The 26,544-nt window shown below is 46.5% G+C and overlaps 1 protein-coding gene, 1 long non-coding RNA gene and 1 pseudogene across 10 annotated transcripts in view; 2 read left to right on the forward strand and 1 right to left on the reverse strand.

Moving 5' to 3' along the window:
• The first annotated feature begins 855 nt into the window (after positions 1-855).
• LOC107974034 (olfactory receptor 7E24-like) lies at positions 856-1,793 on the forward strand (annotated as a pseudogene).
• A 2,907-nt stretch (positions 1,794-4,700) lies between these two features.
• LOC134809862 (uncharacterized) lies at positions 4,701-10,414 on the forward strand. The gene is made up of 4 exons (XR_010156458.1): positions 4,701-5,113; positions 5,385-5,560; positions 6,789-8,791; positions 9,885-10,414. It is a non-coding gene; the product is annotated as an uncharacterized LOC134809862 (long non-coding RNA).
• Positions 10,415-17,261: 6,847 nt separating this feature from the next.
• Positions 17,262-26,544, reverse strand: part of SLC2A9 (solute carrier family 2 member 9) — a 279,004-nt gene continuing 269,721 nt past the window's right edge. For 6 of the 9 annotated variants that reach the window (XM_063809388.1, XM_063809384.1, XM_063809396.1 and 3 more), the window contains 2 exons: positions 25,939-26,137; positions 17,262-17,506 (listed from right to left, as the gene is read on the reverse strand). In XM_063809388.1, the coding sequence (XP_063665458.1) occupies positions 17,277-17,506; positions 25,939-26,137 (429 nt within the window). In that variant the 3' untranslated portion in view covers positions 17,262-17,276. Of the gene's footprint in view, positions 17,507-24,680; positions 24,807-25,797; positions 26,138-26,544 lie in introns of those variants that run through there. The other 3 variants (XM_063809389.1, XM_063809387.1, XM_063809386.1) reach the window with 3 other exon arrangements.

Raw genomic sequence — 26,544 nt, forward strand, 5'->3', positions numbered from 1 at the left:
CAGGTGTGCACCACCATACTGGGTGAGGTTTTTGTGTTTTCAGTAGAGGCGGGGTTTCACCATGTTGGCCGGGATGGTCTTGATCTCCTGACCTCGTGATTCGCCCTCCTCGGCCTCTCAAAGTGCTGGGATCAGAGGTGTGAGCCACAGTGTCTGGCCAAACGTTCTGATGAAAACTCTAAGTCCACCGAAGCTAAGGACAGGAGTTATAGCTTCCATGAATTTGGAAACAAGACCCACCGATTTGAGTAAGCAATTACTCTCTTGAAGGAGAAAAGTCAGAAAACAGAATGATGAAATCACTAGGACCCAACTGGCCTGTGGAACTATTTTTTGCTTATGAACTATCAACTTTCATTTCATTTCCAGATGGCATGGTCTCAGCAGCTATACAGTGTTTACAGATGTTCTAAATCAAGGGAATTTGTATCAATCTATTCGAATAAAATAAAACATTTGAGTTCTTAATTTCCTTTAATTAGGATAACATTTTTCTTAAAGTGAAGAGAATGATTTTATTACATAGTTTCATTTGGTAAAGATAGGCTATATTTTCTAGCAATTATGAATTTGTTATATATGATGATCTGGTTCTTGGAACATTCTTGAATCTAGTGTCTCTGAGGCGGGTGTGTACAACAAGAAGTGAATAACACAGAAATCAATGATGAAAGCATTAGAAGATAATTGAGTTTGTCAGAACTGCAAAATATTGCTGAGTGTGGATTGCTCTGAAATCTGAAAACATGACTTGTGAATTGCTTCTATCCAAAATGCAGACACGATGCTGGGTGTTGGTTTACCTGTTTCCAATTTCTCAACCCTCTTTTCTAGGCAAAACGTGTCCAATCTCTACAGACCCACAGAATCTAACGGATGTCTCTATATTCCTCCTCCTAGAACCACAGAGGATCCAGAATGGCAGCCGGTCCTCACTGGGCTGTTCCTGTCCATGTGCCTGGTCACAGTGCTGGGGAAGCTGCTCATCATGCTGGCCATCAGCCCTGACTCCCACCTCCACACCCCCATGTACTTCTTCCTCTCCAACCTGTCCTTGCCTGACATCGGTTTCACCTCCACCATTGTCCCCAAGATGATTGTGGACACCCAGTCTCACAGCAGAGTCATCTCCTATGCAGGCCGCCTGACTCAGATGTCTCTCTTTGCCATTTTTGGAGGCATGGAAGACAGACATGCTCCTGAGTGTGATGGCCTATGACCGGTTTGTAGCCATCTGTCACCCTCTATATCATTCAGCCATCATGAATCCGTGTTTCTGTGGCTTCCTACTTTTGTTGTCTTTTTTTTTTTCTCTCAGTCTTTTAGACAACCAGGTGCACAACTTGATTGCTTTACAAGTGACCTGCTTCAAGGATGTGGAAATTCCTAATTTCTTCTGTGACCCTTCTCAACTCCCCCATCTTGCATGTTGTGACACCTTCACCAATAACATCATCATGTATTTCCCTGCTGTCATATTTGTTTTCCTTCCCATCTCGGGGACCCTTTTCTCTTACTCTAAAACTGTTTCCTCCATTCTGAGGGTTTCATCATCAGGCGGGAAGTATAAAACCTTCTCCACCTGTGGGTCTCACCTGTCAGTTATTTGCTGATTTTATGGAACAGGTGTTGGAGGGTACCTCAGTTCAGATGTGTCATCTTCCCTGAGAAAGGCTGCAGTGGCCTCAGTGATGTACAAGATGGTCACCCCCATGCTGAACCCCTTCATCTACAGCCTGAGAAACAGGGATATTAAAAGTGTCCTGCGGCGGCCGCACGGCAGCACGGTCTAATCTCAATATCTTCTTATCTGTTCCATTCCTTTTGTAGGGTGGGTTAAAAAAGGCAGCAAGGTCAAATAAGAATGATATCACAGGGTGAACATCCACTGTGACATTATGAGTAATAACTCTCTAGGATATAGAATATAGTGTCACAGAGTATACACACATGGGGTACACCCACTGTGATATTAGAAGCAATATCTCCCTAAGTATGATGAAAAATATCACAGGGTGTGCACACTGTGTGATATGAGGAGTAATATTTACCCTGGATATTATGACTCATATCAAGGGTGTACACACACGGGGTACACGCACTGTGATATCAGGAGTTGTGTCTCCCTAGGATATTATGAATACTATCACAGGGTATACATTATGTGTGTACATCCACTGTGATATTTGAAGTCTTGTCTCTCTATGAGATTATAAATAACATCAAAGCGTGTACACCCCTGTGACATATTAGGAGTAACATCCTTCTAGGGTATTACAGCTAACGTCACAACGTGTACACCTCCTGTGACGTTTTGTACACTCTTTGTGACATTCAAAGAAACATCCCCCTAGGATATTATAAATAATAACACAGGAGGGGTACACACATGGTGTACACCGCCTGTGTCATCAGGAGTAACATTCCCCTAGGATATTACGAATAATATCACAGCAGGTGTACACACATGGTGTACACCCCATGTGACATTCGGAAGAGCGTGCCCCTAGGATATTAGGAATAGTATCACAGGCCTTGAATACACATTCTTAATGCATAATGTCACCCCCCGTGACATTAAAAATAACATCCCCCTTGGATATTACGAATATGACAAGGAGTACAGCCCATGTGACATTAGGAGTAACACCCCCTGAGGATACAATGAATAATATCAGAGGGTGCACATGCATTGTGACCTTAGTAGTAACATCTCTTTAGGATATTACAAATAGTATCACAGGGTGTACAGGAATTGGGACATCAGTAGTAACATCCCGCTGGGATATGACGAGTCATATCACAGGGTGTACACCCCCGTGACAATAGTAGCAACATTTCCCTAGAACATTATGAATAATATCACAGGAGGTACAGCCCCTGTGATTTACAAGTAACATGTCTATAGAATATTACAACTCATATCACTGTGTGACTCTGTGTACACCCCGTGTGACTTTAGGAGTAACATCCCACCAAACTATGATGAAAAATATCACAGGGTGAACACCCCCTGTGACCTGAGGAATAGCGTAGTTTTAGGATATTGTGAATGAGGTGACAAGGTGTACACACCCTGTGACAATAGGAGCAATATCCATCTAGGATGTTAGGAAGAATATCACACGGAACACACCCCCTGTGACATTAGGATATGACAAATAATATCACAAGGTGTACACGCATCGTGACATTAGTGCTAATATCCCTCTGGTACACTATGAATAATATCACAGGGTGTACATCCCTGTGACATTAGGAGTAACATCTCCCTAGAATGGTAAGAATAATAAAACAGGTTGTACACCCCCTGTGACATGAGGAGTATCATCTCACTAGAATATTACGAATAATGTCACAGGGTGTTATTGTCAGTTTGAATAGGAGAATAGACCCCTGGGAAATTATGAATACTATCACAGGGTGTACAGCCCTGTGACATTAGGAGTAATATCTTTCTAGAATATCACAAATAATATCACAATGTGTACACCCCCTGTGTCATTAACAGTAAAATTGCCCTAGGATATTACGAAATAGAACACAGGGAGTACACCCCGTGTGATATTAGAAGTAACATCCCCCAAGGATATAACGAATAAGATCAGAGAATGTACCTGCATTGGGATATCAGTAGTAACATCTCTTCAGGACAATACGAATAATATCAAAGGGTGTCCACACATTGTGAAATTAGTAGTGAACTCCCGCTAGGATATTAGGAATTTTATGACAGGTTCTACATGCCCTGTGACATTAGCAGTGACGTTTTCCTAGAAGATTACGAAGAATATTTAAGGGTGTACAGGACCTGTGAATTACAAGCAACATTTCCATAGCATATTGCACGTAACATCACTGTGTGTACACGCCATGTGACATTAGGGGTAACACCCCACAAAATTATAACGAATAATTTCACAAGGTGTACATCCTCTGTGACAATAAAAGTAACATTTCCCTAGAATATGACGACAATATCACAGAGTGTACACCCTCTGTGATATGAGGAGTGACATCTTATGAGGATAATACGAGTAATTTGACAAGGTGTACAAACCCTGTGACATAAGGGGTGACATCCCTCTAGGACATTATGAATAATAACAAAAGGAACTTACCCCGTGTGACAATAAAAGCAACCTCCCCTTAGGAAAATGAGAATAACACCACAAGGTGTACACACAATGTGACATTATTATTAAGGTAAAGCTAGGATATTGGGAATAGCAAGACAGTGTGCAGAGTCCTGTGACATCACGTTTAACATTCCCTTACAAAATTACGAATAATACTGAAGGGTGAATACCCCCTGCGACTTTAGCAGCCTCATCCTGCTAGAATATGGAAGATAATGTCACAGGGTGTGAACCGAGGGTCGCAGTACAGAAAAGATCCTAGGAAAAATCGGGGAGTAATATCACCCCCGCTCCACCCCTGGATATTACGATCCACATCGCAGGGGGGCGGGCGTCCCCCGCGATGCGGGGAGTAATATCACCCTCCACACCCCCCCTGGATATTACCATCCACATCTCAGGGGCGCAGGCGCACCCCTCGATGCTGGGAATAATATCACCCCCATCTCCCCCCTGGATATGAAGACACACATCGCATGGAGGCGGGTGCCCCAGCGATTCGCAGACAAATAGCACCGACCACTCCCCCGCTGGATATGACGATCCACATCGCAGGGGGGCAGGCGACTCCCCCAATGCGAGGAGTAATATCACCCCCCTCTCCACCCCTGGATATGACGATCCACATCGAAGGGGGGTAGACGCCACTAGCGACGCGGGGAGACATATCACCCCCCTATCGCCCCCTGGATATGCTGATCCACATCGCAGGGTGGTGAGGCACCCCCCGCGATGCGGGGAGTAAGAGCCAGCCCCTCTTGCCCCCCCTGGCTCTTAGGACCCCCATCGCAGGGGGGTGAGGCACCCCCCGCAACGCGGGGAGTAAAAGCCAGCCCCTCTTGCCCCCCCTGGCTCTTAGGACCCGCCTCGCAGGGTGGTGAGGCACCCCCCGCGATGCGGGGAGTAAGAGCCAGCCCCTCTTGCCCCACTGGCTCTTAGGATCCGCGGTGGACTCACAGCCTGTTTACCATATCGTGAGTTATATCATCTCCCGCTCTGGGGATTATGAACTGTTTTACAGACAGGTGTACACCCTCGGTGTAAACAGGATGTACACCCGTCTGTATTGGATGTGATATCATCATCTTCCTCCCTGAATATTGAGAACAGTATCACAGGAATGTTTCCAGTTCTGTGATATCGCTTGTCGTATCCTCCTCTCCCACGTTGGAATTAAAAACAATATCAGTGGGGGCGTGTCCACCTTCTCTGATATTGAAAGTAATATCCTCCTCTTCCCTCCAGGATCATGGGAACAATAGCCCTCGGGGGTGTCCACTTTCTGCCATCTATGTGTTCGTATCAACCCATCCGCCTTGGAATATTATTAAGGACCATTTCACAGGGGGGTGTACAGTTCCTGCGATATTGGGAACAATATCAGCCTCTCGGCCTCTGAATATTAGGAAGCATATCACAGGGTGAGTGTACCCCTCCTGCTCTATTATGGGGAGCCATATCTATCTATTATGGGCAGCAATATCATCCTCTCCCTTTCAGGATATTAATAACAATTTCACAGGCTGGGTGAACACAGCCTGTGATGCTGGAATTATTATCATCCTCTCCCCCTCGGGATACTAGGAACAGTATCACAGAAGAGGTTTACACTTCCTGCGATATTGGGAGTAATATCATACTCTTCTTCTGTGAATATTAGGGGCAATATAACCAGGTGGCTGTACGTTCGTTGCTATGTTGGCAGTCATTTCATACTCTACCCGCTGGGTATTAGGATCGGTGTCACAGGGTGAGTGTACACCTACTGCGATATGAAAACTAATATCGTGCTCTCCATCCCTGGATATTAAGAACAATATCACAGGTAGGTGTACACCCCCTGTGGTATTAGCAGTAATAATATTATGAATTATTAAAGATCAGTCTTATTAATAATTATGAATGGTAATGTTAATTAATAGTATAACGTTATTAATCATTAATGATTATGTTCAAGGTATGATTATGCATGATTAAAATTAATTTTTAATACTAATGACACTTTTAATATTAGTTATTAATATTCATATTAATTATTGTTTTATTACCAACATCACTTATGATTGATTGAAGTAACATTAATTACTGATATCATTTTTTATTATTAATAGTGATATTGCTATTATTAATATTAATATTAATTATTAGGAGCTAATATTACTGTTTTCTAATGAATAAGATCAACATCAGTTATTAATATCAGGCATCATTAATCATTAATATTAATCATTTATTGTTATCATTAGTATAACTATTTAATATTAATTATCATTATTATCGGTATTGATTTTAAAAATTATATGATCAGTTATTAATGTTGATCATTATTAGTGTCAATTAATAATTGAGATTATTAATTTCGGTAAGTCACATTCCACCCCTCCCTCGGCAGCTCGTTTACGACCCAAAACGGGGATACAAACTCCCCTGAGAGAGCAGCGGTATACAGGGATAGATGATGGTCACGTGGTGGAGAGGCGTTTTTGGGTACCAGCCCTTCACCTCCGTCGACCTTCTCAACTGCAAAAACAATACACCGCCCTATACCAAAAAGCCACAAGCTCTAATTGATTTGCTCCAAACTATTATCCAGACCCACAACCACACCTGGGCTGATTGGCACCAGTTGCTCATGTTCCTCTTTAACAGAGAAGAAAGGCGGAGAGTCCTCCAAGCAGCAACTAAGTGGCTAGAGGAACATGCACCAGCTGATTAGCAAAACCCCCAAGAGTATGGAAGGACCCATTTACCAGGAACCGACCCCCAGTTGGACCCACATGAAAGAGAGGATATGCAAAGGCTAAACCGAGACAGGGAAGCTCTCTTGGAAGGATTCATGAGGGGAGCTCAGAAGGCCACAAACGTTAGCAAGCTCTCTGAGGTCATTCAGGGAAAAGAAGAAAGTGCAGCACAATTCTACAAGAGACTACATGAGGCCTATCGTATGTATACTCCCTTTGATCCCGATAGCCCTGAAATCAGTGCATGATTCACATGGCTTTAGTCCGTCAAAGTGCAGAAGACATGAGAAGAAAACTGCAGAAACAGGCTGGGCTTGCAGGGATGAATACATCACAATTACTAGAAATAGCTAGCCAGGTGTTTGTAAACAGGGATGCAGCAAGCCCTAAGGAAAACGGCAAAGAGAATGGAAGTCAGGCCTGGAGAAACACCGACCTGGTTGTTAGCTGCAGCAATCAGAGGGGACCCCCAAAGAGGCAAGGGAAGGGGGGCCCCGGGAAAGAAACTCAGCTTGGCTGTCAGAGTTTGCAGCATACCCAGTGTGCTTATAGTAAAGAAATAAGAAAGTGGAAGAACAAATGCCCTCAGCTCAAAAGAAAACAAGGTGACTCAGAGCAGGAGGCCCCGGACAAGGAGGAAGGGGCCCTGCTCAACCTGGCAGAAGGGTTCTTGGACTGAGGGAGACCAGGCTCAAGCGTCCCCAAGAGCCTCTGGTCAGAATGACAGTCCGGGGTAGAGACATTGATTTTCTTGTAAATAGAGGTGCTGAACATTCGCTAGTAACTGCCCCGGTTGCCCCCTTATCCAAAAAGATGATTGACATCATCGGAGCCATGGGGGTTTCAGCAAAGCAAGCTTTCTGCTTGCCTCGGACTTCTACTGTAGGAGAACATAAAGTCATTCATCAGTTTTGGTACATGCCTGACTGTCCCTTGCCCTTTTTGGGAAGGGACTTGCTCAGCAAGCTGAGAGCCACTATCTCTTTGACAGAGCATGGCTCTTTGCTGCCAAAGTTACCCGGAACGGGAGTCATTATGACCCTTATGGTCCCCGAGAGTAGGAATGGAGACTTTTCTGAACTGAGCTGGGCCAAGAGAGAAGATCAGCTCTGGCTAAGCGGTGGCCAAGAGTACGGGCGGAAGACAACCCTCCGGGATTGGCCAGGTAAGACTGGGGCCCAGCCGGTGAGGCAGAAACAGGACCCGGTCCCCAGAGAAGCCCTTCAAGGTATCCAGGTCCATCTCAAGCACCTAAGAACTTTTGGAATTATTGTTCCTTGTCAGTCTGCGTGGAACACTCACCTCCTGCCTGTTTCCAAGCCACGGACCAAGGACTACCGGCCGGTACAGGATTTGCACTTGTTTCATCAAGCTACACTGACTTTACATCCAACAGTACCTAACCCGTCCACATTGTTGGGGTTGCTGCCAGCTGAGGACAGCTGGTTCACCTGCTTTGACCTGAAAGATGCTTTCTTTCCTATCAGATTAGCCCCTGAGAGGCAGAAGCTGTTTGCCTTTCAGTGGGAAGATCCGGAGTCAGGTGTCACTACTCAGTACACTTGGACCGGGCTTCCCAAAGGGTTCAAGAACTCCCCCACCATCTTCGGGGAGGCATTGGCTCGAGACCTCCAGAAGTTTCCCAGCAGAGACCTAGGCTGTGTGTTGCTCCAGTAGGTTGATGACCTTCTGCTGGGACACCCCACGGCAGTCGGGTGCGCCAAGGGAACAGATGCCCTACACCGGCACCTGGAGGACTGTGCGTAGAAGGTGTCCAAGAAGAAAGCTCAGATCTGCCGACAGCAGGTACCTTACTTGGGATTTACTATCTGACAGGGGTCGGAAGGCAGCCCAGGATCAGAAAGAAAGCAGGTCATTTGCAATCTACCAGAGCCTAAGGGCAGAAAGCAGGTGAGAGAATTCTTAGGAGCTGCGGGGTTTTGTAGACAGTGGATCCCAAACTTTGAAGTATTAGCCAAGCCTTTGTATGAGGTCCCAAAGTGGGCGGGGTCCGGGAACCTTTGGAATGGGGATCCCAACAACAGCAAGTCTTTCCTGAGTTAAAGGAAAAACTTCTGGCAGCCCCAGCCCTGGGGCTACCCGATCTGACAAAGCCTTTTCCATTTTATGTGTCAGAGAGAGAAAAGATGGCAGCTGGACTTTTCACCCAAACTGTGGGGCCCTGGCTGAGGCCGGTGGCCTACCTCTCTAAACAACTAGATGAGGTAACTAATGTATGGCCCCCCTGTTTGAGGGCCTTGACAGCAACTTCCCTGCTAGTACAAGAAGTAAATGAGACCAGACTATCGTAGGGCATGGGAAGGTCCGGGGCCTCTGCAGGCCCTGAGGATCGCCATGTTTCCTTCTTTAGTTTTTGAGACTTTGGTGAAGATCCTCTGCCTGCTTCTAGCACACACGTCCTGACCTCCTTTCCCCTTCAAGACACAAGATGGCGCTTTAAGCCTGGTTGTTGAGAAAGAGGACTACAAACGCTTGAGTTTCTTCCCTCTGCTCACTCTCAGATGTGGCTTGCAAGGGGATCCGTGGGGTCCACCTCTCCACAGCTTGGTGGGTGGGTTCTATCTTCCTCCTCGGACAGGGGAGGACCAGCAGCCAATCACTCCTTCCTGCCGGAGAATGAAGTGGCACTCAAACTGTTTTTCTGACATCAGTAACAGCTGCCCACACTCCTCCGGCAGGCATCTCTGAAACATCAGTTTTGGGTGATTGGTCTAAGCCAAGGACCTTTGATATCAAGGGTAAGTCCGCTACCCTTTGCTGGAGATGGGCACGGAGTGGGCATGTGAAGAGTGCCAGACCAGGCATTGACAAACTATGGCTCATGAGAAGAATGTAGTGTACATTTTGAAAGGGTCATCTCTCTCTCTCTCTCTCTCTCTCTCTCACACACACACACACACACACACACACACACACAGAGAGAATATGCTGCAGGGATCATACACGACCCAACCAACCTAAAATACTATCTGTTCCTTTATAGGAAATGCTTATAGACCCCTGGTCTAAACACTGAGAGGTAAGGGGACTCTGTTGCGCCACCCTGGAAGGATTTTGATCCCTAAATAAGAAGAGGTGAGGAGGAAGCCTGCCCTTCCTATGGCTTGAATGTGCTTGTGAGAGGCAGTCAAGCCTGGAACTGTGGCAGCCGGCTTGTGACCATGAAGCAACCAGCCCGAAAAGAAAGACCCACCTGCCGAGGAGGGGACAGGAGCCTGGGGCCTCGAGGATGTTGCTGAGCCTCCGTGTGCCCCTGGGGCCGCCTTCCTCTGGAGTTCTTGTGATGGCAGATAATTCAATGTTGTCATTGTTCAAGCCAGGGATGGGTGAACTTTTTCCATAAAGGGCCACGTGGAAAACATTTTAGGCTCTGGGTGTGCCATAAGATCTCTGTGGGCACTACAATCCTAAAAACAACCATAGACAATGTGTAAATGAACGGGTACACCTATGGTCCAATAAAACTTTATTTATAAAAATAGGTGGTGGGCTGGATTTGGCCCTGAGGGTCAGAGTTTCCTGTGTATTTTGTTTGTTTGTTTGTTACTTGCAGCTGACCTGTCCTAACTAGTACTCCCTGAAGTCGGCCTCAGCTCAGAAGTGCCCTTGGGTTCTAAGCCACAGGGGCTAAGCTTGAGTGTGGGCGGGGTCTGCAGCAGGGTGGTGGGAGGGATAAGCACATAAAGCCCCACCCACTGATCTGTCCTTTCTATGGTCCAGGTTGTGCTTTCCTGCAATATCTTCTCATCATGGGCCTAGCAATCATGATGGAAAGGCACCACTTTAACAGAATGCTTTCAGCATTTCCAGGTGGTCCCTGCTTGCCCTCAACACTACACGCAGGCCTCAGCCTCCACACCTAGCACGTTTGTTAAGCAAGACTAAGCCACATGAAGCAACAGGGCAAGGGGAGGGCCCTTGTGTCCGCAGGGTCCCATGGCAGAAGTGTGGTTCGGGGAGAAATGGGGGAGTGTGCCCTTCCCTGAACAACCACATTCCCTCAGTGTGGAGGAGCCCCTCCAACAATTTACAAGTGCTATGATGACACGATGCTCATTCAGACCATCGGCTGCAGACGGATTGCAGAAATACGTGAGGGCTGTGTCCTCAGAGGTAGGATGTGGTTGCTCCTTGTCACTAAGCTGGGCCCTGAAGGGAGGGCAGGATTCCAGCCAGAGTGAATGGACAGTGAGGCTTTGGGGAAGGGCTCAGATTGCCTCTCGTGCTTGTGTTCACAGATTCTTGATGATTGGTCGTTCTCCAGGGAGATGAGGCTTCGAGGCCAGGTCTCTGCTCTGAGTTGCCTTCACCACCCTGCACCTTGGTGGCAGTAAGAGAGCGACCTCAAAGGGCCACTGAGAGAATCGTGGGGGATGCATGTACAGCTCCAGGTATGGCACCCATGCCAGCCCATGGCAAGCTCTTACTACGGTTGCAGGTGTAATTTCCAGTCTCTGCCTCCAGGGATTGCTGCTGAGCACAGACAGACGTCTCCCTGCTTACAGAGTGAGGCCGCCAAGATGATTCTCAGATCTCTGGTTTGTATACAGCCCAAATAGCCTGTGAAAGGGGGAATGATAACCCCCAAAGATGTCCACGTCCTAACCTCCAGAACTAGTGAATGGGATGTTGGCAGAAGAGACTCTGTGGATGAGATTACTTCAAAGATTTGCAATGGGGAGACTATCATGGGTTATCTGTATGGATACGCAATGTAATACGCAAAGTAATCTCTGTGGATGAGATTACTTCAAAGATTTGCAATGGGGAGACTATCATGGGTTATCTGTATGGATACGCAATGTAATCACAAAATGTCCTTATAAGTGAAGAGGGAGGCAGAGGAGATTCGACTACAGAAGAGAAGGTGATGTGACCGTGAATGCAGAGATTGGAGTGATGTGGCCACAATTCACAATGCCAGCAGCCACCAAAGAGGCAAGGAATGGATTCTCCTCTAGGGCTTCTACCAAGGGCCCTGGCAACACTTCAATTTTAGTCCAGGAAGACTCGTTTTGGATTTGTGACCTCCAGAACTATGAGAGAATACATCGGCATTGTTTGAAGCCACCAGGTTTGCAGTAGTGTGTTAGAGCAGCGTGGAAAATCCATTGAGTCCCATTGCCCTGCTTTTTGTGCCTTGTACAAAAGCAGAAAATGGCATGGATGGAATGGGAGGTCATTATGTTAAGTGAAACAAGCCAGACACAGAAAGACACACATTGCATGTTCTCACTGATTTGTGGGATCTAAAAATCAAAACGGTTGAACTCATGGAGCTAGAGAGTAGAAGGGTGGTTACCAGAGGCTGGGAAGAGGAGTGGGGGGCTGAGGGCAGGTGGGGATGATGTTAGAAAGAATGAATAAGATGTACTGTTTGATCACACAGCAGGATGACTGTAGTCAATAATAACTTAATTGTACATTTACAAATAACTAAAAGAGTGTAATTGGATTGTTCGTATTAGAAAGGATAAATGCGCTGGGTGTGGTGGCTCACGCCTGTAATCCCAGCACTTTGGGAGGCTGAGGCGGGTGGATCATGAGGTCAGGAGATCAAGAGCATCCTGGTGAACACTGTGAAACTCCATCTCTACTGAAAATACAAAAAATGCTGCTCGGGAGGCTGAGGCAGGAGAATGTCATGAACCCAGGGGGCGGAGCTTGCAGTGAGCAGAGATGCAGAGATTGTGCCATTGCACTCCAGCCTGGGCGACAGAGCTAGACTCCGTCTCAAAAAAAAAAAAGAAAGGATAAAGGCTTCAGGGATGGACACGCCATTCTCCATGATGTGCTTATTTCACAGTGCATGTCTGTATCAAAACATCTCATGTACCTCACATATATATGCACCTACTATGTACCCAGAAAAAAACAAAAAAGAGTATAAAAGAAAAAAAAAAACCCAAAAGCAGAGAAGAGGGCAAATGAGAGTCGGGGACTGTGATCTCAGTTTGCCCAGGATGAAGCCGGGTGACCTGGTTACAGAGCAAGCCCCTTGGCTTCTTGAGCTCCCATCTGCAGAGTGAGGGGCGGATGCAGGGGAAGGGTGTGACTTCGATGAACATTCCCTCCAGGTGGCTCTGCCCTCGGCCCCCTCTCAGGATTGTTTGTAGCTCTTTGCCTATTCTTGGCCATTTGGAGTTTTCAGGGGCCCTACTAGGTCCTCTTGACTTCTCACTTTGCTCTCCTTGGTGGTCTAATTCATGGCCAAGGGCCCACCTGCCATCCGGACACTGCTTTTCAACCTGACCTCTCAGCTCCAGGCTGGTTATTTCCAACAGCCTACTTGGGTGTCTCAAAGGCACTTTACACTCAATGTGTCCAACACTGAACTCAAGGCTCCCGGCATCATCAGCCAGTTATCTCTCCATATTTCCAACCCCATGGATTGCACCAGTGTCTGTCCATTATGCAAGCTGGGCTGCAAAGGCTGTCTTGACGCTGCCGTTATGCTGTTGGGGCTCAGAACATGACACCCCAAAGCATGGTGCCTCAGCCTGAGTATTTTGAACTGAAGGACATTGGAAGGAACTCAGAAGCCAGGTCTTTCCAACCTTCTCCTCACACCCTCTCTTCTGCTTGCCTTCATCCTCCAAAGTGAGTCACAGAAACCAGAATTTATCTTCCTCAAGATGGGTCATAGAACCTAGAAACCCTCCTGCTAAAGCAAACCATAAAACCTAGAAAGGTCACTGTCATCTTCTCCTTCTCCTTTGAAAACTCTCATTTCAGTAGGGGTCCTGCCCCATACCTGGGAGGAAGGAAGCCTACACAGAGAGGCTGAGAAAAATCTGAGCAGACAGTTTTGCTGGGTCCCCTTTTAGTCTGTTCCCAGTAGGTCATACCCATTTGTTCAATCACATTTCTATCCGGCTGTCCATTCTTCATCTAACCTATGCATAAAAATCAACAGTTTTCCCTCGGCCTTTGGGTTGTCATTTCTGAAGCCTCCCATGTCACATAAAACTTGGATTAAATAAATTTGCTCTGCTTTTCTCTTGTTAATGTGTCTTTTGCTATAGGAGTGTCAGCCATGACCCTTCAGATGGATAAGTAAAGGACTCACACCTTCACAGCCCTACAGCCCCATCTCCCTTCAGTAGCCACACCTGCCACTTCTACCCACAAATACTTGGATTCCACTCATCTCTTCCCATCATCATTCCTACCACTCAATTCTCTGTCACCATCATCTCTTGATGGGTCTTCTGGAGCAGCTTCCTCACTCATCTCTCCAGTTCATCCCTTGCTTCTACCAGTCTGTCCTTGCTATGGCAAGAGGGGCATTTGAGAAAGGCAATTACATGGTTACCCCTCCCCTGCTCAGCACCCTCCAATTTGATGGACACCAAAATCCTTGCCTTGGTCCCCTTGGTCCTGCATGCCCTCCTCTCTGGCCTCATCTCAAGCCACTGCCCTCGTGCTGCACTCTTCCTCTGTAATCCACATTGCCGGCTTCTTGTGTTTCTTGAACATGCCATGCTCCCTCCTGCTGCAGCAGGACCTTGCACTTGCTGCTTCCTCTTCTTTCTTCTAGTGAATTCTTACTCCTCCTTCAGCTCTCCATTCAAGCCAGTGCCTCAGGGAAGTCTTCCCTCACCTCTAGACCAGGTTTAGTGTCCCTGCCATGAAGCCTCACAACACCATCTAGCTTTCCTTCCTTGCATCTGTCATAGCTTTTGATCATACAATGATGTGTGGGACTTTCTGAATAGTGGTCCCTCTTTACCAATTAACTGTGAGCCTCAAGAGGAAGGAACAACGTCTGTTTGCTCCCCCTCTGTATCCCTAGTGATGGTAGAAGAGGAGCTCAATCATTATCCTCAAATGAACTAAAAAGAAAGGATGCTTAGATTTTTTTTTTTTTTTTAAGACAGGGTCTTGCTCTGTTGCCCAGATGTGATGATCACGGTTCACTGCAGCCTCGACCTCTGGGGCTCAAGTGATCCTCCCACCTCAGCCTCCCAGGTAGCTAGGACTACATGCATTCACCTCTATGCCTGGCTAATTTTTGTATTCTTTTTTTTAGAGATGGGCTATTGTTACGTTGCCCAAACTCGTCTCGAACTCCTGGGCTAAAGTAATCTGCCCACCTCGGCCTCCCAAAGTACTGGGATTACAGGCAGGAGCCACTGTGTCTGGCCCAATGCTTAAGATCTTTTGAGACAAAAAGGAGGAAGTGGGAGATAGTTTCAATACGACAGGAAGCTCCGGAAAAAAAAAACAACAACAACAACCAAAAACACACCCCCCAACTCCTGCAAAAACATACATGTATTTATTTGATATTTGGCTGTGCAGGTTAAAAAGTTATTTATTTATTTATTTGCTTTTGGAAAAACTCAAGTCAGCTTGATGAGGTCACTTTTTCCTGCCACTCCTTCCTATTTGGGGAGTAAAGGGACTTCCATGGTCTGGATGGATAATTGTGATGAGGAGGTTACCGGGATTGCCCTGAGAGAATGGACTGTGAGATTTCGGGGATGGAAGCTGCGTCTTCATCTCTATAATCCCTTGTTTGGCACAGCGTCAGCCTGAGGAGATGCTTGGTGGCAAACATGAATTTTGGCACACACTGTTAATTTCTTACCCATGAGCAGTTCCTTTGCTTGCTAACAGAAAATCCTGATTTTGCCCGGAGAAACAAAATGTCCAGTGTCAGGTGATGACTCATGGTTGGTTTAAGCCAGGCTGGGGCCTTTTGTTCCTTTTTGCCTGATACTTGAAAGAGTTTACAGTAGGGACTGTCCTGTGGTCCACTTTTGGATAATGAGACATAAGGAGAAGTCTGCTGTGTCCTTCTAAGAAGATTTTCTTCACTGGTTAAAGACGAGAGACACATCAAGAAAAGCCCCCCTTGACATAGCTTCCTCCATCTTGCTCCTGGAGTCTGAACTTGGTCATGATGGCTGGAGCTATAACAGCCATCCTGTGACCATGAGTCTCCAAGGGTATAAAGCAGTAATATTCAGGAAGGTGGAGCCTTTGGACAAAAAGATAAAAGGAATCTGGGGCCTCAGCTACATCACTGAGCCTTTCCAAGCCCTTGCCTTCTTCCTCTTAAATCCTGTTATGTTAGATAACTAAATATCTTTATTGCAAAAGCCACAAGTAGTCAGGCTTTCTGTTATTCACAGCTGAAAGCATTTCCCTTATTTTCAAATAATTTCAGACTTATAGAAGAATTAATTGTAAGGCAAAGAACTTTCATGCCCTTCACCCACATTCACCAATTGTTATTTGCCACATTTACTTTCTCCATCTATAGAGTCTATTCTACTCTATTATCTTTCCCTGAACCATTTGAAATTCAGTTGCAGGCATCCTTCTCCTCTCCCTTAAACATTTCAGAACATATTCCCTTAGAACAAGAAGAGTCTAGTGCTGAAGTTCAGGGAATTTGAGGTTGATGCCATACAATCATCTAGTCCTTGATAATTGTCTAATATACAGTTCACTTAAAATTTTGCCAACAGTCTCAATAATGCCCTTTAAGGCATGTTTCCCCTGATCCAGCTGTCATAACTTTTTAGTCTACTTTAATCTGGAACAGTTCCTCTACCTCTTTTTGTCTATCATGGAGTTGACACCGATGAATAGTTCAGGTCAGTCCTTGAAGGTCCCTCCATCTGTGTTTGTCCGATGTTTCCTCCGGGGACTGGAATGCTACAGAAGCGATGCTGTGTTCTCAGTGTATCACATCAAGAGACACTTGGCACCTATTTGTCCTATTCCTGGTGATGTTAACTTTGTTCAGCTCATTAAGGGAGGACCTGCCGGGTTTCTCTACTGTTAAGTTACCACTTTTTCTCTTTGCAATTAATAAACCATATGAGTGGAAGTGCTATGAGACAATGAAAATATACTTTACCTTTTTAAATTTTCACTCAGTGATGATTCTTCCTTGAATAAACTATTATGATCATGCAAATGGAGTTTTCTATTATTCCCTCTGTATTTATTCACTGGCATTCTACTGTAAGAAAGTCTTCTTCCTTCTTCCCTCCCTCCCTCCCTCCCTCCCTCTCTCTTTTCTTCCTTCCCTTTTCTTTCTTTCTATAGCTATAGGTTCTCATTTTATTCAATAGACTATAATCTACCATTATCATTATTAATTTGGATGCTCACATCATCCCAGATTTGGCCAATGGAAGCCCCTTCAAGTTGATTGATGTGTGCTTTGACATGTCCCTGCCATTTTTTAAATGCTTCCTTGCTTTCTGGAACCACACAGCACTCTGGGCTCACCTTGTACTTCCCTACCCCAGTGTTAGCATCAGCCACTTCTCCAAGGAGCTCTGAGTCCTTTTAGTGAAGGGTGGTATTTATAAACCACAATCTGGATGGTTTGTGGATATTGCAAAGCATTCAGTCAGAAGCCATGGGAAATGGAGCAACATTTATTGAAACTTATATTAGTCAAGCAACTTAATGCTAGGCTAAGCTGCAGTGAGTAATAATCCCTAACCTCAGTGACGGTGCAGAAAAAGAAGGGTTTCATATCTGGAGTGTGATGCAGGTCAATGGGAGTTTCCTCCACCTGGTGACTCAGGTATCCAGGCACATTCATTTCTGCAGGTCTGCCTTCTTGACATGAGGTCACTGCAGAAGGAGAGAGGGTGTAGAGTCATGCCAGTTCTTAGGTGCTCCTGACAAGGAGATCTGCAGCACTCTCCTCACATTCCTGTTTTCCAGAACTCAGCCAGTACCCAACACAACTGCCAAAGAGTCTGGGAAGCATAGAGAGTGCACAGATAGCTGGAGATCCCTCATCACTACTGTCATGATATGTTCATCTATGCAATACATATCAATGGGTTCATCCCAGTCAGGCTGACTCCAAGAGGCTAAGATGACTTCACCTTGAGTGGTTTGCAGCTGGGAAAGAAAGGTAAGTCAGCACCGAGCGAACAGATCATTCACTTCAGTGGGCTGTCGAGCTGTGCTAGAGGCAGGTGCAGTGTGCTGCAGAAATACAGAGGGTGGTTACTACCCTGGAGTCTTGAGGAGATCCTGGTGTGCATTGGTGTGGGGTTTGAAATGTGAGTGGGCACTCACCCCCTTCAAGAAGAAGTGGGAAGGACATTTCAGACAGGGGCAAGTGCAAAGGCACAGGGCCTGAAAGAACTAGGCTGGGAGAAGAGGACAGCATTGGAATGGGTGGGAGAGGGGTCTGCTGGGGAAAGCTGGGGACGCAAGAGATGAGGCTGGACAAGCAGATTGTGAAGGGCCACACTGAGGAGCTGGGAATTAGTGCATTAATTTTTATTAATTGGGTTAATGATTAATAATGTGGGTTGCAGGGAATCATAGGGAGTATGAAGAACACTGTGGTTGTGTTTTAGGAGGATTGCCTTGGTGGTAGAATGTTGGATGGAGGAGATAGGAGTGGGGGTGAAGACATCAGCACTGAGAGACCTGCCCAACAGCTCTGGCAGCCATGCAAGCAAAAAGCATCAAGGACCTGTATTAGGAGGTGGCACTGGGGATGGATAGAAGGGGTTGGCTGGTGGAGCCATTTTGAGATAATGAATCAATAATAGCTTCCATCTATTGTGGATTGTCAAGATGTATTATTGGCTCACAATCCTTCCTGGCCTTTCCACATTCCTGCGACTTCCCTGTGGACAGGACAGAGCAGATTTCTTGCTGTGCACATGACCAGCTTTGGCTAGAGATACATGAGCAGAGTTAGTGCATGCCTGGTCTGACTGGAGGTTCTAACTGAATGTGGTGTTGGGTGGCCGCATTGACCCCACCCCTGCACAATGAGAAAAGCAAGCTCCAGGGAACCACCGGCCTCTGAATGAGACACACAGAAGCAAACAGAGCCTGGCCCCCAGTCTGAGGCAAGGCTTCCCAGCTGACTGCAAATTATTAACAAGAAATAAACACTTGTTTTAAGCTGCTGAGACCCTGGGGCTGTGTGTTATGTAGCATTGCTGTAAAAAAAACTTGACCAATACAGGGACTTGCACTTTTGTAAGTACAGCATCTCATTTACCCATGATATCTCTTCATAGTAAGCATTAGGGATGCCATTTTAAAGATGAGGCAACTGAGGCTTAGAGAGGTTACGTCACTTGCTTAAGGTTCCAGAGCTGGTAAGTCAGAGAAGGATTTGAACCCAGGACTGTCTCGTAAGCCCATCCTTCTGCCTCTGTCTACACAGTGCTGCCTTTCAAAGGTGGCAAGCTCCTGAGTTAGCCATTTTAATCTGCCAGAAACCTCCTTGCTCCTGAACTGGGAAGAGGGACTGAGCTTTGGATTTCAAGAGGAGGCTCTAGGGCCACCATCAGGGGTCCTGTGGTTGAGGTGATGTGGCTGGCTCATCACCTGGGCCTTTCCACCTGCCCCTCCCCATCCCCTCCCCTCTACCCTATTCCCTGCCCTGTGCCAAGCTGAGCACATTGGCAGGGCTGGTGGCTGGGAGCTCAGCGTGTATCCTGTAGCCACAGAACAGAGCTTTCATTGCTGTAATACAGAGTTGAGTCTTTTGATATCAGCAGTGGGTGCAGCAAAACCCCACCGATTTTCTTATCAAGTTTTCCATTTGTGTCAGTGAAGCAAATCCAATTTAAAATACATCTTCAGAAGAAGGAGGGTCAATGAGTTCAAATAGAAGAATATTTGCTAACTGGATTAGGAAAACTTGCTCTGTGCTAAAATGTTTGAGGAAAATCCTCTTAGCACAATTTTGCAGGAGCCAGGCATGTGAAAGGATCGTTTCCTCACTATCATCCCTTGAGATCAGGGCTCTGGCTGGATGAAATGAGGCAGGAGTTTATTAGCTGCTTAGTTGATTAGAGCCTGTGCTGATGAGGCTGAGCTCTGACAAGTCAATGTCAGAGAGAGATCTTGGTTTCCAGTAGCTTTTAATTCTGCTCAACTCTTTGTGGGAAAGAGCCTAGGTAACAGAGGACACCCACTACTTACTCAAAACCACCATACCCAGCAGACAAGCAGCTCATGGAGCCCTTCCAGGGAAAGACTGAAGGCTGTGGAGACCTAGCTGCACATTATATTATATTTTGCATCATAAGGTCTTATTGATACACAGAAAACTCTCAGTTTCAAAAAATAATGAGAAACTCAGTCTTTTTTTTTTTTTTTTTTTTTTTTTTTAAGATAGTCTTGCTCTGTCTCGTCTCCCAGGCTGGAGTGCAGTGGTGCGATCTCGCCTCACTGGAATCTCTGCCTCCTGGTTCAAGCGATTCTTCTCCCTCAGCCTCCTGAGTAGCTGGGATTACAGGTGTCTGCCACCTCACCCAGCTAATTTTTGTATTTTTAGTAGAGATGGGGTTTTGCCATGTTGGTCAGGCTGGTCTTGAGCTCCTGACCTCAGGTGATCTACCCACCTCGGCCCCTAAAGTGCTGGGATTAAAGGCGTGAGCCACCACACCTGGCCAAAAAATGATGAGAAACTCAGTGTTTTGGAAAGCAGGGAGAATGTTTAGTGTTCTAAAAATGTATCCTTTCACACGTAAAGCTTCCTGCCTCTGAGCCTTTGCCTGTGATGTTCCCTCTGTTACGGTCGTGCTTCCACCCTGGATGCTGGTGAATTCCACTTTGCCCTCCAGCCCAAATGTCATATTTTCTGGACAGCCATTTGCCATGCTGCCCACCAAACAGGCTGTCCCTTGTTCTCATGCCACTGCTGAACATTGTTTATTCCTTGTGCTAGGCAGGACTTTGTCAGTTGTAACAACTGAAACTCCACTTAGACATGTTTCAGCTAAAGGGTGACTTATTGACGTTTGTAACTGCAAAGACCATGGTATGCCTGAATTTTGAGGTCCAAAGAAATCATTTTCTCTCTCTCTCTCCTCTTCCTCTCCTCCTTCTCATTTTTCTTCTCTTTTTCTTTCCTCTCCTTCCCTCTGTTCTTCTTTTTCCTTCTTTTTCTCTATCTTCCTCTCTCCCTACTTCTTTCTCTTTCTCTCCCTTTAATTTGCTCTATTCTCTATATGGGCCTCATTCCTTCTGCAAATAAGGAAAATGACCACCTGGAAACCCAAGGCCCACCACATCCCAGCAGAGCCACCCAGCCGAAAGAAACCCAGCTTCTCTCTCCAGCATCTACACATCAATCTAGGCCAGAACTCCATCTGACCCTTGTGAGACATGCTTGCACACCTCGGTGGACCACTGAGGCCAGAGAATTCAGCATAATGACGGGCACTTCTGGGGTGATGGGCCTTCCCTGTAGCTAAGGTGACAGAAGGACAGACTGGTCTGGAATGTCCATGCCAGCTGGCTCACATGGCCAGCCATTGATGCTGGCTGTTTCTGGGAGCTCAGTTGTGCTCTAGACCAGAAAACCTCCATGTGACGTTTCCACATGACCCTCACTTCTCACAGCATGGTGGCTGGGGCCCAACGGGGAGACTTTCATGAGCAAAGTTTCCAAAAGACCAAAGTGGCAGCTGCGAGCCTCCTCATGGCTGAGCCTCAGCCCCCATGCAGCATCAGAGCCACTGCAGTCTTGGCTTCCCAGGAGACCAGCCCAGAAGCAGCAAGAAAGGGGACCTGGAAACCAGGAGGTCTGCTTCCAGGGAAGGCCCTCTGATATAATTTGGATATTTACCTCCACCCAGATTTCATGTTAAATTGCAATCTCCAGTGCTGGAGTTGGGGCCTGGTGGGAGTTGTTTTGACCACGGCGGTAGATCCCCCATGGCTTGGTGCTGTCTTCGAGATAGTGAGTTCTTGTGAGATCTGGTTATTTAAAAGTGTGTGGCATGTCCCTCCCCACACCCACCGACTCTCTCTTGCTTGTTCCTGTTTTGGCCACGTGATGTGCCTGCTCATGATTGTAAGCTTCCTGAGGCCTCCTTAGAAGCCAAGCAGATGCCAGCACCATGCTTCTTGTAAAGCCCGCAAAACCATGAGCCAATTCAAACTCTTTTCTTTATAAATTACCTTGTCTCAGATATTTCTTTATAGCAATGCAAGAATGGCCTAATACACCATCTTTGGAGACTAGCTAGCACATGGGCCTTCTCCATCTGTAGCTACACTTCTAGAACACACGTGGCTTCCAAGGCTACTGCAGCAGCTGGGGGAAGAGCTCAGGGTCCTGTGGGATGTTCCTAAGGCTCAGATCTGTGGTTCACATCACTTCCGCTCACATTCTATTGGCCATAATCTCGCTCCCTAGCCTCCACTTGACAGCAAGGGAACCCGAGGGAAGGGATCTGCTGGGGGCCATCTCTGCCACAAACAGCAAGTGAAAGCAAGTAGACAGGAAGCCAAGACTGATGCCCAAGTCAGAGAGGTGCTGAGGAAAGAAGTCTTTCTTTTTTTTTTTTGACAGAGTTCTGAATGTTTCAGAGTAGTCCAAGTACACTCAAAAGCACAATAATTAAATGAGGGGCAGGAGAGTGGCTTAGAAGAAGATTGTTTTTCTGGATTCAGCTCCAACAAAGTTTGTTCCGCAGGTCTTGGTGCTGTGCGATCGTCCTTCTCGCCACTGATATTCAGCCTGGATACCCCACTGTTGCTCTACCAGGGAGGAAAATACTTTCCTGCCACTGCCCTGAGCCTCCTGACTGACCCCAGCTACCTTGGGCATCCCAGCTTTTGGGACTACCCCAGACCTCCCTATAACCAGCAATCAGAGGCCGGCACAGCAAGAGTGCTTTGAAATGCTGCCTGGTGCTCCAGGGTGACAGGCAGCACCTGCTGTCATTGGTTGGTGTCTGTGCAGTATTTGCTAGAGTTTTGTGGATCTCAGCCTTGAAACCTGTGTCTTTGTACAGTCAAAGGGTCTGAGTTGGGAGAAGGCAACTAGATATGCTCCACCATAGTGTTCTGGTGTTTCCTGTCATCCCTGAAGCCTCTGAGTTCTTATAACAGGGGCTTAAAGACTGTAGCATTGAGATATGAAGGCTCGTAGTTATTGTCCAGTTCAGAGGACATTAATTCCAGGTATCTGGAACTTAGAACAAATCCTCATGCCCTCACCATGGCAACAGGTCTCACCTCCTCTGTCTCATACCTCTCCCTCCCTTGGCCACTATTGCTACAGATATCCCGACCCTTTTACCTCTTTATCAAATAAGCTCATTCTGCCCCAGGGCCTTTACATGGGCTTACTTTCCTCCAAGAATAATTTACTCCTGATATTTGCCTGACTACATCCTTCTCACCTTTCTGATTACAAAGAACCTTCCTTGACAACTCATTGTGAAGCAGCTTTTCCCTTCAATCCAGCTACTCCCTCTTTCGTTATTCTGTTTGATTTTATTTATAGCATTTAGCACTGTATGACATTGTTTATTTTGAAATTGTTTATTTCTCTCTCCTCAATAATATAAGCCCAAGAAAGACAAGGAATATGTTTTTAATTCTGTTTCTGTCCCCGGGCCCTAGAATAGGGTCTGGGAGATGGTTGCAGCAGAATCCCTAGCTGAAATGGCAATCTTGTGCTAATTAGAAAAAAAGAGCTCCCTTGCCCCCGTCTCTGTTTCTTTTTTTTTTTTTTTTTTTAGATGGAATCTCCCTCTGTTACCGAGGCTGGAGTGCAGTGGTGTGATCTTGAAGAGAGCCCTTTCTTGATATACTTTATCATCTTCTGCTAGAAGTTTTTCTATACTCATTATACAAACCCACCCTATCTGTCACTTACACACCATATATTGTCTTGCTTCCACCCCATCAAAAATGCTTGTGGAATGAATGAATGGATTGGTGAAAGTCAGGGGGACTGGAACATCTGAAAACAAATGTCAGTGTGTGTGGCCAGCGTCTGTGCACCTTTCTTGGTTGATTGAAACTTCTGTGCATTGATTTCATGGTGTTGGGCACAGAATCCCCTTTTTGCTCATTACCAACAAAGATTTGTCAAGCACCCACTCACTGTGTTCGCTTGGGGAATTCAGACATGAACAAGACACAATTTCTTGATTTAAGAGGCTGAGATTCTAGAGGGCCAGGCGGTGATGTGAAAGATGGTGTAGTCCAGGGTCATAACGGCTGCACTAGGAGCCAGCCCAGGGCTCTCCTGGAACACAGGACACCTGTTCAGTGCAGAGGACTCAGTAAGTCTTTCTGGAGAACTGATTGAGCTGGCTTTGCAGGATGGAGAGGTTCAAACATTGCTAAGTGCTTTGTACAACTTATAAAAATCCATGTTGCCCAGTCTCCAAGCAGTCTCACGTTCAGTAGACAAAAGGCAATTTTCAAACTGAAATTTTTTACTTGCATTTCTATTTCTATTTTCTTTCCTTCCTTCCTTCCTTCCTTCCTTCCTTCCTTCCTTCCTTCCTTCCTTCCTTCTTTCCTTCTCCCCCGCTCCCCCGAGTCTTGCTCTGTTGTCCAGCAGACTGGAGTGCAGTGGTGCGATCTCGGCTCACTGCAACCTCCAACTCCTGGGTTTGAGTAATTCTCCTGCCTCAGCCACCTCTCTCTCTTTCTGTAGCTGGGATTACAGACACATCCCACCATGACTGGCTAATTTTTGCATTTTTAGTAGAGACGGGGTTTCACCATGTTGGCCAGGCTCTTCTTGAACTCCTGACTTCAAGTGATCCACCTGCCTCAGCCTCCCAAAGTACTGGGATTACAGGTGTGGGCCACTGCACCCGGCCCTTTACTTGCATTTCTTAAGTTGTGTGAAGTCAGTAGGGATTGTTCTCTAGAATTCCCTTTTACTGTCCTATCCATATTCCCCCAGATCGTAGTTCCCTCACCTCTTTCACACAATCTTCCCTGCAAAACTCCACCCACAGCTTTCAATACCTCTCCCCACTTCTCGGCACTTTATTGGGAAGACAAGCACAGTTTCTTCCTTTTGGGACCATTCCTCCCTCCTCCGGCTTTTCAGGTCTAATAATGTATCCATTCTCTATCACAAAGGCCAAGCTAGAATCCTCTTTGGAGCGCCGCCCAGGTCAAGAAACTGCACAGATAGAGCAGAGGGAGAAAGGAGGTTCAGAACACTCATGCATTAATTGTTTTGGTCTCATCACAGTTTCTTTTTTTTTTCTTTCTTTCTTTTCTTCTTTTTGTAATGGAGTCTCGCTCTGTCACCCAGGCTGGAGTGCAGTGGTGCGATCTTGGCTCACTGCAACCTCTGCCTCCCGCACACCACCATGCCTAGGTAAGTTTTGTATTTTTAGTAGAGATGGGGTTTCACCATGTTGGTCAGGATGGTCTCGATCTCCTGACTTCATGATCTACCTGCCTCACCCTCCCACAGTGCTGGGATTACAGGCATGAGCCACCACACCTGGCTGGTCTCATCACACTTTCTAAACGACTATTATTAACTCACTTCCCAGATGAGAGAACTGAAGCTCAGAGAGATCAAGTGACCTGCCCAATATACCAAAGCTAGTAAGTGCCTATTCTTCCTGCCTGCCATACTTCCCTTCCCTCTGTCTTCCCCTTTGCCTACTTAACTGTGATTCAACCCAAAGAGAAATTTCCCCAGAAAGCCTTCCCTAAACATCTTGCCTTGGCCAACCTCCCCAACTGCTGTACACTTAGATAAGGCTGTGAACTTTCCCTTCACAGCCCTTTTCACATTTGTAATTGTGTATTTCTTTGGATTATTCCTGGGTTAAAGTCTATCTAGACTTTAAACATTTTTTTTTTTTGAGACGGAGTCTGGCTCTGTCACCCAGGCTGGAGTGTGGTGGTGTGATCTCGGCTCACTGCAAGCTCCGCCTCCTGGGTTCACGCCATTCTCCTGCCTCAGCCTCCCAAGTAGCTGGGACTACAGGTGCCCGCCACCATGCTCAGCTAATTTTTTGTATTTTTAGTAGAGAGGGAGTTTCACCATGTTAGCCAGGATGGTCTCAATCTCCTGACCTCACGATCCACCTACCTCGGCCTCCCAAAGTGCTGGGATTACAGGCGTGAGCCACCGTGCACAGCCTAGACTTCAAGCTTTTAGAATAGCATCTCTCTCTCTCTCTCTCTCTCTCTCTCCCTCCCATTGTATAACCAGTGGGTAAAACAACATATGGGACATGTCAGTACTTGTTAAATATTTGCTGAATAAAAGAATGAATGACTGGAATTCAAACCCATGTCTCCAAAATCCAAGCTCTTGTCTGACATCATGACTTGGTGTTCTCCAGGAGAAGAAGATAGGGGAAGGTCATTCCAGGTTGAGGAAATACCACATGACCGTTTACAATGGGTGTTCTTTTTTGGTGGCGGTGGTGGTGGCGGCAGCTTGAATCCAGGCTGTATTCGGAGTAGTGAAAGGAGAAGAAGCAGGAGCTGTGGACAAAGACAAGGGCAATATGAGGAAAAGACCTTGCATGCCCGGCCAGGAACAGGGGCCACAGGAAGCTGATCATGAAACACACTGACGGTGTTTCATCAGGGGAGTGACATGAACATAGTCACATTCAGGAAAGATCACTGCCTGCTGGGAAGACAGAGGGTCAGGGCAGAGACTGGAGGCCAGGAAAGTGCCACCATCAAACAGGATGGAGGAGGCACAATTCTGGACAGGGATGTCCATGGCCGGAGGAGTGGTCCAGCTCCCAGAAGATGAGGAGAGACCAGAGGTGAGGATGGCCCTTCAGTTTCAGGTTTAGGCACCTGGACAGATGGTCTTGCCCTCTCCAGCGGCAAAAAGCACTGAGGGGGAAGGAGGTTGGGGGAAGGGACTGTGTAGGCTG

Source organism: Pan troglodytes, chromosome 3, assembly GCF_028858775.2.
Source record: "Pan troglodytes isolate AG18354 chromosome 3, NHGRI_mPanTro3-v2.0_pri, whole genome shotgun sequence".
NCBI lineage: Eukaryota > Metazoa > Chordata > Mammalia > Primates > Hominidae > Pan > Pan troglodytes.